The sequence below is a fragment of the Quercus robur genome, chromosome 4 (assembly GCF_932294415.1).
Source record: "Quercus robur chromosome 4, dhQueRobu3.1, whole genome shotgun sequence".
In the NCBI taxonomy this organism is placed as follows: domain Eukaryota; kingdom Viridiplantae; phylum Streptophyta; class Magnoliopsida; order Fagales; family Fagaceae; genus Quercus; species Quercus robur.
In genome coordinates, this window is record NC_065537.1 from 3,616,106 (window position 1) to 3,634,940 (window position 18,835).

The following is an 18,835-nucleotide window of genomic DNA, read 5'->3' on the forward strand; positions in this document are numbered from 1 at the left end:
GGTACTTAAATTTTTTTTTTCTCATTCGTAATAATCAGTAACATTTAGTAATAACTTATCACTTAAGATTTGTTTTAAAAATGTTGTAGACATAGCACTTTTCAAAGGAATTGTGTTCAAATGCAATTTTAGTGCAAAATGTGATATAATTAAATGTGTTTTCAATTTTACATTATGTCCCGTCAACTTTTGACGGAAAGTGTTTTCAAAACATGATTTTGTGAATAGGTTATTTTCCCAAATAAATTTTTTACAACAATGTTTTTATTAATTATTAATAAAATAATGTTATTTTACCAATAAACCCAGATGTATAGCCTACAGGATAAAATAAAAAATAAATAATAATAATAATAATAATGGTTGAAGAGGGTGTAATGTGATGTATATCAACTTAATGTGACATTAAGGTGTTTGGTTCATTTAATTTTTTTCTAACATTATCATATTCTAAGATTATAAAATATATCACATCGCCTTAATTACATCACTTTTTTAAATGGAGGTAATCTAACACTATTCATTGGTGGGTATATAATGATTTACTGAATTGACAAAATTGCCGACATTAAAAAAAAAATTTATTTTACTCATGAGAATTATTAAAATATCAAAAAACCTCTAAAATACCCCCCCCACCCCCCAAAACTTCTAAAATGACCAAAATACCTTTGAATTGCCAAAATGACTAAAATGCATGTTCAAAATATCCTAAAAAATTCCAAAATGACCAAAACTTTAAATTGCCAAAAATATCCATCAAGCCTTTAAAATGACCAAAATACCCTCAAAATCTCTAAAAATAACTAAAATACTCTTTGTTGAGGTCTAAAAAAGATCATAGTGCCCAAGCCCAAAGAAGTGAGCCTAGCCCAAAGAAATAAGCCAAACCCAAAGAAATAAGTGCAAGGGGGGGGGGGGGGGGGGAGGGGCACGAAAGAGAAGAAATGGCAGGTCCAAGAGGCTTGAAGCCCAAAAGAAGTGTCAAGAAGGAAGAAAAGGGAGGTCAGAAGCTTATGAGAAAAAGAAGAAAGAAAAGGAAGAGAAGCCCACGTCAAGAGATTGATGAAGAAATAGCTAGGATCCTCAGTGACCACCAAGAGATGCGGATCCTCCTAGGCGTATAAGCACAGTCAACGAAAGATTAAGACAGTTCGAAAGAAAAGGACAAAAAAAAAACAGAGTAGAAACCACAAGCACCAAACGACCCAAGAAGAAAAGAAGAAAGAATCAGCAACCTCTCATGGCATAAGTGGGAAGCGCCTCGGGGAACCAGAATGGAGAAGTACAAAAAAAGGAATAACAGTGAACGACTTTCAAACCAGCAGAATGGGATCCGCCCGTTTGAGAAAAAAGGTAAAGGAGAAGAACTGCCAAAGAAACGGGATCAAGAAAGGCGTGACCTCAGCATGTCTCGAAACAGGTAGCCAGTCATAGAATTTCAAAGAAATCGAAACTAAAGGATGAAAAAATAGGGAATAGAACCTACTGAGTGATGGGCACGATACATGCCCTGTTGACTAGAGGACAAAACAGGGGAACCAATGGTTCCCCTGAGGTTCCAGAATATCACTATAAAAGGAGGGAAAGGTTGCGAAGAAAGGCAAAGATTTTAGGAGTGAAAGAACTATTGATAAAATTCTGTAAAGAAGAGAAAACTCAGGGAAAGTTAGTAACATTACTTCCTGGTATCCTATAAAAGCCTCTATTGCACATACTCAGATTCAAAAAGAATCAAACTTTACAAGTCTTGAAGGTTGGAATAGCCATTCAAGACTGTAATTTTTGAGTTTTCTTGAACCTTGTATCACGTCTTAGTGAGCGTACTGTAACCATAACAAAGAAAATTTCAATGAAATACTTTTCACTGATTTAAGGATCCTTATAACTTTATTTTGTGCTTTTGTTATTCTGTTCTCTGCATTTACCTTGCTGTCTTTGATTTGTCTTTCAATACGAATATCCTTGCTTGTTAGTTTACATGTATTGTAGGAAGCATGCCCTATGCACTACTTGATTCTTAAACAGCCTGTTAGTTACGGTGAATCAAAGACCGGTCCATCAAACCACAAACTATTCGGCCTGGGATCCTTGGGCCTGAGTGTCACAAAAAAAGGCACTCTCACACTCTTAAACCTACAAAATGACCAAAATACCCTAACACACCTCTAAAATGACAAAAAATACCCCAAAACCTCAAAAATGAAAATGCAAATACCTCGAAACCTCTAAAATGACCTAAACACTCTTGAAACCATTAGAATGACCAAAATACCTTTGAAACCTCTAAAATGACAAAAATACCTCTGAAACCTTTAAAATGACAAAAATAATCTCGAAACCACTATAATAACTAAAATACTCCTAAAATCACTAGAATGCCTAAAATACCCTTGAAACCATTAAAATGACCAAAATACCTCCTAAAACCTCAAAACAACCAAAAATACATTGAAGCCTCTTGAGTGACCAAAATAACCTCGAAACCTCTAAAATGACCAAAAATACCCAAAAACCTCTAAAGTGACCAAAATACCCCAAAATTGTTAAAATGATCAAAATACCTCTTGTCGATACTGTATTTTGTCCGACTCCGATTCACCTGTCAAAACAAAGACCAAAAAATTAGAAAATGTGCAAAATCATGAATGTCAAAACCAAAAAGGGCAAAAATAAATACAACATGTTTGAATGGTGAATAAAAAATTCACAACATTTGAAAAACTAATTTTACAGAAAATCTAACCAAAACCCTAATCGGATGTGGTTGAAAAGTTAACTTTTTTATTCGACCATTGGATTGTTTTGAATATTAGACCATCTAGTAGGGCCTATTTTCCCCTTTGAAACGATAGTTTACGGGCCACAACTAGAGTTAAAACGAATGAAATACCACAAAAATACCAAAACCCTAATAAAGTCTTTACTGTATTTTTCCAGGAAAATTGGTAGTTTTTTACTTGACTTTGCGCAATCCATTGTATCGACTGGGCAAGAACTGGAATGAACAGGCTGGACCATCTTGAAGAACAAGGTCTTAGTTAATTTTTACCAAAAGGGCTCGACGATATCAACTCTGGATTAAAAGATATGAATTTTTCAAGAAAAAACATTCAAAATTTCTTGGTTTTGTGTCACTTTCGTTCCAAGTGAGATATCTCAAATACTGTAGCTCCAAATCAACTGAGGCTAGGACCATTAGAAACTAGACTTTCAGAGCTTTCTATGTATATATAATTTGAAGAAAACAAAGTTTGGAAAGGCCTCCAAACAGCCATATGAAAATTGGGCCAGAAATCAGAAAAAGACGAAAAATACTGACAAGGCGGATAACATGGTACACCAATGCTAGCCTTCCATTCTCTCATTTTTCCTATAAATACCCCCATTTTTGGGGGGAAAAAAAACGAGGAAGAGTTTAAGAAAGAAATTTTTGTAGAATTTTGTAAGAGTAGAAAGAGAGAAGCTTGAGTTCTCTAACCCCAATTTGATATCTATCCATGCCCTCCATCGAGCTTAGGCCAGAGTCCAACACAAAATTGACAAGGCGAAAGTGCTTTGAGGCACAATGACGATAAGGTGCAATGGTGAGGGAAATTGTTTCTTTCATGGCAATACACTTAAACACAACGAAGCATAGACCTCTTTCCTCGTACTCTACAGAGTTCGAAGTACTATTGTTGATATCCTAATTTCACTACAAATTTTAATGGAGGGAATTTTTTTTAAGGCACGTTCTTTGATATTATTAGCCCTAGGTGATCTAAGGTGTTGTGGTAAGTTGATTTATAAAGCATGAACCATTTTTAATGGGTTACATTTATGCACAACAACTCAAAGTGAAATTTCTATGATGAAAGCCAAGAAAAATGTTCCTATGATTTAATCAGGAGCACCCGATATTACCTCATTCAACAAATTCGAAGAAACATGTAGTGTAAAACTGACTTGGTTTCTTTAATTAATCATGGATTCATGATCTGATCAATCTTCTATATACATTATGTGGATTGGAGAAATTAAGATTCGAGTTCATATGAGTAAATAAGTACGTAATTGATAAAGCAAACTTGTTATATCTTAATTTCTTACTTATCAAAAAAAAAAAAAAACCTTGTTATACCTTAGGATTTGGAAAGGATTCAAGTATTCTGGTTTTGGGGCATGACAATCTGTAAGGCATTTTCAAATTATATTTTTCTAGATATGCCAGGAAAATTCTATATAGTCAGATGAATTGCATTTAGTGAAATTTCTAGACAACGTGCTTGCCACAACCCTTATTGGTAAAACATTATCTTTATCTAGGAGATAACTCAGTAATTGAAACCTTGTTGACAGATACGTTGGAACCAATGTCTTGTTGCAATGATGTGGCTGGCAAAATATTGCTCCGCATGAAACTTGCAGGTTGTGTAGGTGTAGTGAGAGCAATAGAATTGCTATTTATCATGAGAACAACTGAAGCCATATTTGGTCTGTCAGCTACATTTTCTTGAACACATAGCAGTCCAATGTGGATAATTCTCATTATTTCAGTTATTGGACTACTGCTCAATGTGAGATCTATGAGATTTGAAATTGTTCCCTCACGCCAATTTTTCCATGCCTGTAGAAATATATCAATGTGGACATACCATGTTAGAGAAGAAAAATTACATTCCTATAATTATTTTTTTTTTTCAAAAAACAGGGAGGAAATCTACCCTTTTATATTAATACTCACATAGATTAGAAGGTGCTCTGTATTCTCTTCATTACAAAAAGAAGTAATTTTTTGGCCGCTCACGATCTCCAAAATTAACACACCAAAACTAAAGACATCTGACTTGATTGAGAACTGTCCAAACATTGCATACTCAGGAGCCATATATCCACTGCATATCAATATTAATAAATCATGTTAAGATTCAATCAAGATATTATGTAATTGCAACAGATAAGGGTGTTTCTTGTTCATTTCAAGGACAACCAAACTTCCTAAGAAAGATGGAAGAGATTAAAGATGAATAAGAGAACAAATGTAGCTTTTGGAATTAGTTCTTCAAGGCCTTCTCTTACTATCACAATCAGACTTAAACCCTCAAGCTCAACTAAGACTAACTACTGTAATTAACTCTGCTGTAACTAACTCTGATCCCCCTTGCCAGTTGGCATAGGTAACTAATTACCTACCAACGACTTCCAAGCCATGTGCTTAATACAATACCTGCACATGTCTAAATACAATTTCCATCTAACTATTAGGCCAATTATACAACTTGGCAGGTATTACAAAATTATAACCAATATCCTAACATTTCCCTCCCCTAAAAGCACGTTGCCCACAAGGAGTGGAAATTGCTATTGAAGACTATGTAGCTGCTCCCAGGTAGCATCTTCTGCAGAACGACCCTGCCATTGAACTAATACCTCAATAATGGTCCTTGATCAAAGTTTATGCTCCCTTTTCTGCAGCATTGCTATTAGTTCAGGATTGAAAACACAAACATCAATCACAGCTGGTAGAATAGGAATGCGAAGCACATGCTGACCTAGTTGTTTTTGGAAGGCCTATTTACCACCACAAATGCCACATCCATCCTGTGGGACTTAGGAAGGCCTTCCACAAAGTCCATACTTATATCAGACCAAGGTTCATAAGGAATGGGTAATGACTGTAATAACCCAGCTGGTTTGCAAGTATCATGCTTCATCTATTGACACATAACACACTCCTTAATGTGTTTCTTCAAGTCAGGCCTCATACCTACCCACCAAAAGTCTTGTTTCAACCTGTAAGTAATTTCAAGTAACCAGAATGGCCACCTAATGGGTTGTCATGAATATGAGACAACACTTTAGGTTTCAAGCTACATGTAGGACCCAAGTAGATTCTGCCTTTATAGAGAGTCAAGTCATTATATATAGTAAAGTATTTGTTAGGTGTTCCTTCAATAAGATCAACTAAGAGTTTTTGCACTAATTCATCACGGAGGTAACTCTACAGCAAATCCTCAATCCAAGTAATACTAGGGAATGTGATGAGAAATAAATGGGCATTAGGGTCAGTTACCTCTTCAGAAGACAACCTAACTTTGATAGTGCATCTGTCACCTTGTTTTCCTGGCTCTTCTTGTAATCCACTATAAAATCATAGCCCAAAAGTTTGGAAATCCATTTCTACTATGCTGGTGTGCCTAGTTTCTAATCCAGCAAGAACGTCAAGCTCTAGTGATCAGTTTTGGTAACGAAAGGCTTACCAAGAAGATAAGGTCTCCACTTTTTAACTTCTTTAACCAAGGTCAAGAACTCCTCATAAGCGGGAAGATGTAAACTCCTACCCTTCAAGAATTGGCTATGGAAAGCAATAGGTCTCTGCCCTTGCATCAGAACAGTTCCTATACCCACACCAGAAGTATCACATTCAATAACAAAGGGCTAGGAAAAATCTGACAAGGCCAAGACAGGGGGATTGGCCACAGCAGCTTTGAGTTGCTGAAATGCAAATTCAACCTGATCAGACCAAGTAAAGGCATCCTTCTTGAGAAAATTAGTCAAAGGTATGTGACCATAATGATGAATAAACTTCCTGTAATACCCAGTTCAGCTCAAAATTCCCTTCAAAGCCTCGATGCTAGTAGGTGTAGGCCATTGTTGCAAAGCTACTGTCTTCTTTGAGTCAGTCTTAACCCCTTCACCTGACACAAGATGCCCTAAATACTCCACTTTTGTACAACCAAAAAAGCATTTGCTTCTCTTTGCATAGAGATGGCTCCAAAGCAATTAGTCTAGCACTACCCTTAAAGTGATTTAAATGATCTGCCAGAGTTTTACTAAAGACCACAATGTCATAAGAAAATAATTAAAAAAAAAAAAAAAAAAAAAAACCAAGTACAAACTGTCTTTAAGTAAGGATTGAAAACATATTCATGAGTGCTTGAAAGGAAGGTGCCTTGGTAAGCCCAAAGGACAACCAAGAACTCATAGTGCCCCTCATGAGTTCTAAATGATATCTTAGTGATATCCTCAACTCTCATTAGAATCTAATGGTATCTAGACCTTAAATCCAATTTGGAAAATATGGTGGAACCAAACAACTCATCAAGAAGTTCATCCACAACTGGAATAGGGAATTTATCCTTAACAGTAGCTTGGTTCAAGGCCCTATAGTTTATAAACATTCTCCAAGAGACAAAAGCTTTTCTAACTAACAAAACAGCAGATTAAAAAGGGCTTTGGCTAGGCTTAATGGTACCAACCTTGAGAAGTTTTTTAACAATAATATATATAAATATATATATATATATATATATATATTTATATATATAAGCAGAGACCTCATGCGAGAGAGCATGAGGTTTTGTCATGTGGTGCACTCTATGAAGAGAATTGAAATACTCTTAAACCACATTAGAGATAAGAACAAATTTAAAAGTAGAGACTCTTTATTTCTTTTGGTTCAATGTTTCAAGACTATTTTTGTTACATTATTTATTCAGTGTTTGAAGACTATTATTTGTTTCATTTGGTTCAATATTTCAAGACTTTGCATCTCTTACACACACAAAAAACTCTGCATTTCCATTCACCCTTTTCATTTTTACTCCTTTATATACACATGTCCATAGCTTTCATAGCATCCTATCTCAAATACACTTAGACAAAAAACAATGTCATTTGCTTTCAACCTTTCAATGACACCTAGATAACTCCAAAGTTGTAGTATCATTTAATTGTAACCTGTATAAGTAGGCTGTGACCAAGGAAGGGGGCTTGCGTTTTTAATTTAGTGACGATAGCTTACGGTTTTGATGTTGAAGTCAGACATTGTAGATTTTGTGAAGATTATGATTCACTTGGAGTCTTTGTGTGTTTGAGATTTTGGTTTGGGAAAGTTATAAATATATTTTTTTAGAACTAAATAAAAAGAAAAAGAAACATTCTAATTGATTATTTATGAAGTTAATTAGCTATTTTTTTTTAAAAAAAAATTTGTGTTAGAATTCATAATTTGTAAGTTTCTTTGTAAGTTTTGTTTACTGCTATTTTGTGCGGTATGAGCCATAGTTATAAAAACAAAAATCGATCGTGATTTAAAAGTGTTTTTTGCTTTTTTTTAAAGGATACGAAAGCCCAACTAAAGAGAATTGAATTTTGATAAATGAATGTGTTTTTAGCAAATTTCTCTTTGTTTAATCACATTCTCTTTTTGTTGATACTTACAAATGATTTCCTTAATTTTATTGAGATAATTAATTGGGTGTTTATGATCAAGGTCTCCATATTTGGTTGTGAGAATAGAGTGGCTGAGAAAGTGATTGATAGGTTGCTTAAATTTATGTAATTTTAGGATATAAAAATATTTTATACTTTAAATTCTTATTTGTAGATTTCAAAATCATTTAATCAATTTGAAAAATAAAATCTACTTTCAACGGTAAATATTATAATATATTATAATCTTATAGTGTTATACAATTTTTTTTAATAAAATATGAATTAAGAAAATCAAGTTTCAAAGTTAACAATATTGTGGGCAAACATAAATATTATACAAAAAAAATAAGTATTAAGTATTATATGTAGATTTTAATATACATAAAATGATTTCAAATGAAATTGTAAAGTAATCCGCACATCGCACAGGATATCATCTAGTTAATATAAAAAGCATTAACAATTATATTCATAAGCTCAGGCATGTTATAGTACTTACTAAGTTCCCACAATTCTATTTGTGCTGCCTTCCGTTTGGTCTAATACAACCATCCTTGCCATTCCAAAATCTGCAATTTTAGGATTCATTTCTGCATCTAATAGAATGTTGCCAGCTTTAAGGTCACGATGAATTATTCGAAGTCGAGAATCCTCGTGAAGGTATAGTATCCCTCGAGCAATGCCTCTTATAATTTTGTAACGTTTTTCCCAATTTAAATGTGCACGCTCCATTGGATCTAAAGATTCAATTAATAACATATTTTAAAAAATTATTTTTTCAACACTATACATATATATTCCTTACTGAATCTAATAATTTTGATTGAAAAAAAAAGAAACTAAGAAATGAAACAGTACCAAATAAGTAGTGATCAAGGCTTGTATTAAGTACGAACTCATAGATAAGAAGTCTCTCACTTCTTTCTAAGCAAAATCCAAGGAGCCTAACTAAATTTCGGTGTTGGAGCTTGGCCACTAACCAGACCTCATTCTTAAATTCTAGATTGCCTTGTCCAGAGTTCCTTGATAGTCTTTTCACAGCTATCTCTTGTCCATTAAGTAGCTTACCCTATATTCACGTGAATATATATATATATATATATATATATATATATATATAAAAAGTAGAAATAAAATTGTTCAACTCGGATATTAAAATAATTCATTTCATATTATAATGTTTTCCTACCCTGTAAACTGCCCCAAATCCACCTCTCCCAAGTTTATTTGCATCAGAAAAGTTGTCTGTTGCAGATCTAATAGTGATGAAATCGAATTGCAAGGATTCCACTCCTGTTATTTGATCCACTGGTTCACAAAAGAAACATGTCAAGACATATTCAATTGATACAATCACATTCTTTAAATCAGCGTAATAGATTCACGAGAGGAATATGTTAATACATATTCAATTGATACAATCGCATTCTTTAAATTATAGTAAAACACTGAAATAGAGGAGCTTGTAATTGATAAATGGTTACTCATATAAGAGGACTGGTCATAATATTTGTAGCAAATTTCATAATCTCATATTACAAACACATTTGCAATTATTAGCCAATAAATATATCATATCAAACATAAATTTCTATTAATTTTTTTCAAGAAAAATTTATTTACTTAACGTGAAAGCAAACAACAATATGCGAACTAACTTTTATTTGTGGTATAATAATGTTGTCAGTGTTTATAATATAAAAAAAAATTGAGAAAATTTTAAATAAATAGCTATAGCTTTTTTTTATAATTTGACAGTTATAATGGGAAATGAGAAATTGAATCCTAGATGTCCTAGAAACACTAGGAGGTGTTATCCAATTGAGTTACGAGACTTTTGATGGGGAAGGAAAATATGAACCCTAGATACCTCTGTTAGAAACATAAAAAATTGTCAACTAGTTGAGTTATAAGACTTATCTCCTCCCTCGAGCCAGTCCCAACCCCAAATCAAATAATTAAACTAAATTTCTTTAAAAAAAAAAATTGTTTTGATAGGCGAGCCGCTCATCTCCTCCATAAGTCAGCCCCAAACCCCAAATCAAATCTTTATCTTCCAGACACCATAAATGCTTAGAACCCTTAATCAAATAAAATGCAAATCTCTTAGAGCCCGTTTGGTTGGAGGGGTGGAAAAGTGGGAGGATAAAAAATAGTGGAAGGATGAAAAAGTGGAAAGATAGAAAAGATTTTAATTTCTCTCATTTTTGTTTGGTTGGGAGTGGAAAAGTGGAAGGATAGAAAATAGCGAGTTTATATAAATTTACTTATATTCCCTTGTTAAAAAATGATGTCCAATTAAAACAAAAAAAGTGACAAATTACCAAAAAAAAAAAAAAAAGCAATCACCCAATTTATTTAAAAATAAAAATCATGTCTAGTTAAAAAAAAAGAAAAAAAAAAAAGGAGAACAAAACAACTATCACACCCACAGCCTAGGAAACCAAAAAAAGAAAAGAAAAAAAGAGGCAACGTGCCCGAAAAAGCAAAAGAAATTGTTTGAAAATTTGAATAAAAAGGAAAGACGAATTCAGCAAAAAAAGAAGAAGAAAAAGGCAAGACATTGAAAAAAAAAGAGAATACAGTGTAAACTGTGAATGTAAGTGGTAAATATGGTATCTGGTTGGCATGATATTTTCTCTTCAATTGGAGAGAAAACATTTTGGTGGGCCCGTGGAGAAAACACTCGAGTCCCACCAATTTTTTTTTCTCCCCTCCCTCCAACCAAACAACCATCAAAAGTGTTTTCTCTTCCATTTTCTCTCCCTTTTTTTTCATCCTCCCTAAAATCCACCCAACCAAACATACCCTTAGGGTTTTCCATATTCTCAAGTTTAATAAAATCATTGAAATTTGGAGATATGAGCACCAAAGTTCATCCACTATTCTTTATTTTTTAACTTTCTAACACTTTTTTAGAGGTCCATAAAGGAATGGAATGTGTAAATTATAAAGGAATGGAAATGAATAGATTGTATTTAAATGATGAAAATGAATGGAATAAAATTAAGCGATCTTGTTTGGATGTTTTAAATAAAGGAATAAAAAGTAAATAACCTTTTTTAGGAATAATATAAAGGGAAATGAATAGAATCATTTTAAAAGAAAAGATTGAATATATAGGGGTATTTGTTTCTCAAAAAAAAAAGGGGTATTTTAGGAGTTCCAGTGAAATTTTCATTAAACTTAATTTCACTTCCTCTAATTCAACTCAATTTTAAGGGAAAATGAAAATTTAAGATTTTGAGAGAATAAAAATGAATGCATGATTTTGAAGTTGTTTGGTGGTTCAGAAAGTGAGGTAAGGAAGTAGTTTGGGTGTGAGAATGTGATGCATTTTTTGATTGTGTATTTGCTTGAATTTAATTTGTGTATAGAGATTGAGAGAAAATTTAGTTAGATTTATGTAGTTGATTTTGTGGAATTTTTTTTTTTAGAGAGTTTCAACATATAACATCCACTCCTGATGATAGCTCTTTATCATCAGACAAAGACACCAAACGGTTTTTGGTGTAGATGGGGATTAAATCTCAAATCTCTTATTCAATCATCATAGATTTTACCAGTTGAGCTAATTGAAATCCACAATTTGTGGAAAATTGTGAATACCAATTTAGTTAGTTTAATTTAGTTTAGTTTAGTTTTTATTTTTTATTTTTTTTTATATTTTTAATTTCAGGCCACATGGGAGTACACATGGCAATTTAGTGGTATAAAGTCATAAACATAATTTGATTTATTATCAACATTAGTCACGTTTGTATTTTTCGACCATCGCTTAACGACAGTAGCTATTTTGAGACAATACCAAACTATCGGAATTATAATTACAAATTTAAAACATTAAGGACCATTTTGACACATAAAGCAAATGTTAGGGACCAAAGAATGATAGTTTATCCTTTCCTTTTTCATCTAAGAAGTGTCACAGTTAAAATGACATTGGTGCCAATTCATCAACCAAATTTTCAAACTATGTGGGAAAGTTTTTGTTGAATGTTGCATATTTCGGGAGGAAAAATTCTAACTTTAATAAGGGAGAGTGAGTCATGTGCCAATTTTATGAGAATGGTTTCTAACTTTCTATCAAACACACACATATATAAAAAATTACTAATTTACATTAATAATGGAATGCAAAGTGTACATTTTTGGCCAATTAAAAGATTGTACAATTTACATTCCACTTTAAAAGTAGCAAATATTTGCCACTTTTAAAGAATCTTTTTTGCCTACAATGTACAATTTACTTTCCATTATTAATGTGCGTGTATATAATATTGTCCCAAGTACTATGCTTCACATTATTAAAGCTGCAATATTTTATAATATATGAGGATAGCTTTCAAAATAACAAACGACATTTTGAACTTACTTTCAATAGAATCCTTTGGTTTTCTCACCCTTAAAAGGATGCAAATACTTCTTCTCAGAAAAAAGATGCAAATACTAACGACAAATATCATAGCAATAACAGTCGTGACAACAATGACGATGACAGTTCGAGTTGTTCCTGTAAAAATCAAAAGCATGTTGTTATGAAGGGCATATATTTGCTAAACCAAAATTAATAATTATTGTAAACACGGGATACACAGCCATGGAGTGCAAAGAATATTCTTCAATTATGTTAATTGACACAGAAATCACAACTCCTCACCACATAAGAAATAAACACACTAAAGGAAAAAAATAAAAAAAGAATAGATACCGCAACATACGGTTTGGTCTGCCGCAAACAAAGAAAATTGTAAAAAAAAAAAAAATGATAATGTAGCTGATCTAAATTCAAATGCATAGCTAGAGTGAAAGAAAACTAGTTCAGTTATCCTACTACCTAGGAAAACGTGTACTAATGGGGCAAGAAATAATCTCTTTGCCATTGTTTCAATCACCAATTTATCATAGATTGCATCCCTTGGCTTCACGTGCCTCACCGCCACCAGACTGGTATTGCTCAATTCTATAACCTGACGCGCTTGACCTACTATTTGATTTCCACAAGTCCATGCTCCACAATCCACATTATACACGTGTTGAAGATAAACCTATTATTGAACTTTGTGCACATTCTCTGATAGAGAAATTTATTTTTTTGTGAACATTCTTAGGGAGAGAAAGTATTAAGAGAGATGCATGTACCAAGGGAGAGAAGACATTTATTATCAAGAAAACCATGTTCTGTTTGTTTTCTTGTTTTCTATATGGTGCTTTGAGTTACATTTAGTATTTATGTTTTGTTGTTCTCATCGTATTGTGTTTATGTGTTAGACATGCATACATTCTTATATTATTTTGCTTCATTGATTGTATGTTCGGATGATCATTTGCTTTGTTATATAATCATTGTAGTAATTTCCATATGATTATTTGGTGTATGATCAAGTTGCTCTTATTTGTTTCACATCATGTTTATTTGATCGCATTTTACTTGTTATATTACACTTGTCATTTTATTACTTGCTTTACCTTGAGGGTCTAATGTGTTTTGTGCAAATGTTTTAGGTTATAAGAATATATGTTTCAAGTTCATCACAGGTTTTAGATTTAGGTGCGCGTGAGTTTTGCCATTGTTCCCAAACTCATGTTTAAGTCTAGAGTCTGTTATAGGGTGTTTTTTGAACCAATAGCCTAACCACTATGAAAGCTCAATTAGTGTGAAAACACTAATCCTTGTTTAGACTCTCAATTTTAAATAATGGCTTAATTGCTTTTACTCTAACTTATCTAAGTGCAGAATAAGAGTAAATGAAGTACAATAACCCGAAATACTACTATAAGCCATAAACAAGTACAATAAGCGATAAATGTAAAGTTTAAAGAGTAGGGAAAAGTAGTGGTTAGGCTATTGGTTCAAAAAAATATCAAATCACTACCGAACAGTACGAAATAAAATTTAAAACTTTGGTTAGGACCAACTATAGATCAAACTAGCAAAGAATTGGTAAAGAAAAAAAAAATCCATGAAAAAATCATATGGCTGAAAACATTTAACTTTATCTTTGCATGACTATAATTTTCATCCAACGATCATGACGAAACAGATCTAGTTGACTAATGCAGATGATTATTTTCTCAATCTATGATTCTATATACACCAAGAAGATAAATTTCTAACTTGATGATCATTTTCTCAATCTATAATTCTATATACACCAAGAAGATAAATTTCATTTAAAGAAATTTTATGAAAATTCAACAATAGATATAATAATCTCAAAATATTTAATAGTCCCATGGTCCTGGGATTATTTTTGTTGGTCAAATCATGTACTCCTGAGTTAAAAATGGCCACTAGCAGAGAGGGAAAAAAATATAAAAAAAAAATACCCATATCTTATGAAATGATATGATGAGACCACCATCTGGAGCCTCCAAACATAGTGTTGATCCCAAGCACCTGTGAGACCCACACTATGCGAGGAAAATTCCCTACGACTGCTACATGAGATAATCTTTCCCAAAAAAAAAGGTTTCAGATTAGTTTGTTCTAATCCCAATAATTCAAATTCTATGCACAAACGGTGGGATTGATATACAAATGGGCCTAAATTTAATAAAGCCAAAATATGCAGGGAAAATTACCATGTGAAATAGAAATCTACATGTCTTACCGTTACCAGATGGCGGCCTCTGTGACGGGGACGGTGGCAGCAGCGGCAGTGTTGAGAGGGACGGCGACACTGGTGGTTGTTCTATGAAAGAGGAGTTGGCATACCTTAGAAGGCAACTTGAGGCAAGCACCTTACAGTCTATCCCCGCCTCGCAAAAGTCACGGATTTCTTTCATAAACCTTTTTAGGCATTTGCTACACTCCGTACTATTGAGATCTCTTGTACACTGTACCGACCCATATACAAAACCATTCCCGTTTTCCAATGCCCGATTACCTGCCTTGAACAACTTATCACTTTTTAAAGCTTCATCTACTAGTTCGGTCATTAGATCAAGTATTCCTAATTTAGCGTCTGCTGGTGAACTATAATTCTCGCCAATCAAGGACCCCGAGAAATACTCTGTATCTGCGACTCCGAAGAAATTAATGTCAGAGTACCTTATCATGCATTGGTCTTCAAGCCACGTGATGCTTCTTCTACCACTTGAACAATTACGATTGGTGAAACTTCTCAAATTGCCGACACATCTTTGGCAGTCGTTACTAGAAAAATCACCTCGGCAGAGAAAGAGGCCGTAGATGACACCATTACTAGAGGTGTCATTGTGAAAGCTGTAGTTATCAAGAGATTTGATGGATAAAGTATCCAGCAGGTCTGTGAGATTGGATTTGTAATAATAGTCCTTGGTTTCATTAATAGATCGAAGTTCCGTCCTGCAATTCCAATTATTGTAGTCTAGTGTCTCGGAATTACAAGAGCTGATAAGCACAATAACTACAAGTGATAGCAAAAGAAAGGCTCTAGAATTGTCGAGAGAAAACATTATACCCCTATTCAATTATGAATTATGAATTCATAGACAGAAATTTATTAGGTAGTCTGGATTATAATCCATCCCTTTCACATAAGAATTTTCTCCCCAATAACAACCACTCCATTACTCTCTCTCTATATACTAGTGTTATGCCCGTGCAATACGCGGCTTAATCAAGAATCATGTGTAAACTAAAGAAAATAAGATAACATTTTTTAATTTAAGTAAAATTAAATAATAAAATAGATGGAACAATTTACCATCAAATTATATCAAGACATGCTTAATAATAAGCTAAAAATAAGATTGTTCTCTAAGTCAAAATTGATCAACAGAAGCAACAAATCACCAATGGAACCCATGTTATAAACGTGTAATTCATATATGATATAAAAAAAATAGAAAATCATGTCTAATCATATTAAATATATATGTGTAACAACATATCACCACTGGAACCCATGTTATAAACGTGTAATTCATATATGATATAAAAAAAATAGAAAATCATGTCTAATCATATTAAATATATGTGTAACAACATATCACCACTGGAACCCATGTCATAAACGTTTAATTCATATGCTATAGACAAAATAATAAAAAATCATGTATAAGCATATTTAATTATTGATTCTCAAACCATAATAAAAAAAATCATGTCTAAACATATTAAATATAAATGTGTAACAACATATCACCACTGGAACCCATGTCATAAACGTTTAATTCATATACTATATACAAAATAATAAAAAATCATGTATAAGCATATTTAATTATTGATTCTCAAACCATAATAAAAAAAAAAATGTCTAAGCATATTTAATGATTGATTCTTAAACCATAACCATATAAATTGGATAAAACTTAATAAAATTAGGTTAAACATAAGACAAAAATTACACAAAAAAATACATACCTGCAATGTTGTAGGTAGAAGGAGAGAAGAATAGAGGGAAAAAACCATATGGTGGGTATTTGTTATGAATTATTTGATATATATACACTCCACATTGAAGAAATTGATATGAACAAATAGTCTAATGTGAATCTAATTTGTGTAATTGTGAATTATAGGAGAAGAATATAAGAATAAAATATTATATCTATTTTTTGAAAGTCCAAAAAATATGAACTAACGTTGTTGTTTTTTACGTTAATATAATTTATGTATTTTTTTTATTTTGAAAATCTAAAAATGCTAATAACGTTGCTTTTTTTTTATTTTTTTATTTTAATAAAAATGTGTAGTAATATAATTTAGGTAAAAAAATCATTTGTTAGACTGACCATACCAAGATGAAATTTTGTCCATCCATAATCCAACCAATGATCATTTCTTTCAAAAAAAAAAACCAATAACTCAGTAAAACTTCAACAAATTAAGAAGTTATATCCTTATGTGAGTTAAAATTAGCTCAACTGGTAAAGTCTTTAATGGTTGAATAAGAGATTTGAGATTCAATCCCTACTTACACCGGAAATCAACTGGTATATTGGTCTAATGATAAAGAGCTATTATCAAGAGCGGACGTTATAGGTTGAAACACTTTCAAAAAGTTATATCCTTATAAAAAACAAAGATTTAAAATTGATCTCACTCTAGACTCTAGAGTCCTTATTTAACTATTCTTTCACTTTGGATTGTAATCAAATTAAAATTTTTATCAACTTAAAAATTATAGGAGAAGAAGATAAGGACAAATATATATATATATATATATATATCATATTATATATAATAAAAGTTGGGCTTAGACGCCGTGGTTGCACCACGTGGCTTCACCGAATTGCAGAAATTTTATTAAAATTTTAGATTTTTAAAGAACTAAAAATGAACAGTATACTACCAGGACTCTAATTCATGTTTAAAAAAACTGTAGATTAGTATTAGATTAATCAGGACTCTAATTCATTATTATCTCTAATTCAAAAGATTAAGACTCTAATTCATTTTTATCTCTTAAAAAAAAAATATTGCTTCACGTAAGTTGATGAGAAATCCAAAGAATTGATATCAAAGGAAGAGATTATAGCGGCGAAGGAAAAAGTCATTCAAGAAAAGTTAGATAGCATCGCGTCGTTGTAGAGTGAGGTTGCTTCTCTCCAGGTGAGGCATTAGCATTTAGCATTGGACTTCCCAAAACCAATAACTTAACTCTGTGTCAACAAGATTTCTATGTTATTACTTATTGTATATATATTTTTATTTTTAGAAAAAAGGAACGATAGATGTTGAGGAGCGGATCGGAGAGGCTAATGCACGTGCAGGTGAATTAGAGAAGCAGGTAAGATATAGGCAAGCAAATAAACTATTTACACTGTTGAAAACCATGGCTGCTGTATGATCTGTCATATTTTATACAGGCTGACAAACTGAAAAGGGACGAAGGCCTTAATCTCGGGTAAATGAAGCTGAGAAGAAAGTTCAAGAATTGAGTTTGAAACTAGAGAATGTGAGTATTTATTTGGCCAAATTATATATGAAGGCCTATGTTAATTGATATAGATGACACCTTTTTATCTAAAAAATTTTAGATTAGGTGCTTGAAATATTTAAAAAAAAAATTGTAAATAAATCATCTTTAGATAATTTTAAAAAATAAGTTAAGTTGAGTTTTACTTCTTCTTCTTCTTTAGATGTCATCTTTTTCCTAATAATAAAGTAAATAAAAAAAAAAGTATTTGAGTTTCACCTAAACTACTTCTTTTTGTTCATATCATCTTCTCCACAACCTAAAATTCTCACTATATATACACAGAGTTTTTTGGTGTTTCATTATTTGCTATATTCTTCACTTCTCCTTTGTGCCCTACCTACAACCTCGCAGGTAGTTTTTTTTTTAATCAAATTGAATAGATTTTGTTTATTTGTTGCCTTTTTATTATATATAATATGATTTTTATCAACAAGTTTTATAGATAGGTTGAAATTCTATGTTTGATCACACATTTTAGTGTTTTTTTTAGAAGTCAATATAGCAAGGAATATATTTGTATTTTTTTAATTTCTTATTACATGATTATTTGTTGTTGACATCAATATTTTAAAATGGATTTAATTTGTTATGGATTTTGTTTGGTGCTTTGTTCCATGTAATCTATATTTTTTTAATTAAAAGCAAAATTTGCCGTCAAACATGAAATTGATACGAGAGAATCCATCCATCCAAATTTCTATGTAAGTCAATCTTTACTTAAC

The 18,835-nt window shown here is 32.1% G+C and overlaps 1 protein-coding gene across 1 annotated transcript; it reads right to left on the reverse strand.

The window, feature by feature from the left end:
* Positions 1-4,300: 4,300 nt before the first annotated feature.
* Positions 4,301-15,639, reverse strand: LOC126720250 (cysteine-rich receptor-like protein kinase 29). The gene is made up of 5 exons (XM_050422565.1): positions 14,814-15,639; positions 6,243-6,380; positions 6,056-6,125; positions 4,727-4,877; positions 4,301-4,609 (listed from the first exon to the last, which is right to left on the reverse strand). The coding sequence occupies exons 1-5, from the start codon at positions 15,637-15,639 to the stop codon at positions 4,301-4,303; spliced, it is 1,494 nt and encodes a 497-aa protein (XP_050278522.1).
* Between the last annotated feature and the right edge of the window lie 3,196 nt (positions 15,640-18,835).

Excerpts from the sequence above, each read along its gene's own strand:
- LOC126720250 (XM_050422565.1), bottom strand. The coding sequence starts at position 15,639 with ATGTTTTCTCTCGACAATTCTAGAGCCTTTCTTTTGCTATCACTTGTA. Across the intron at positions 6,381-14,813 it reads GAGGCCGCCATCTGGTAACG|GAACTGTTCTGATGCAAGGG; the intron begins GTAAGACATGTA and ends GTGTGGGTATAG. Across the intron at positions 4,878-6,055 it reads TTAGGTTGTCTTCTGAAGAG|TGGATATATGGCTCCTGAGT; the intron begins GTAACTGACCCT and ends ATTGATATGCAG.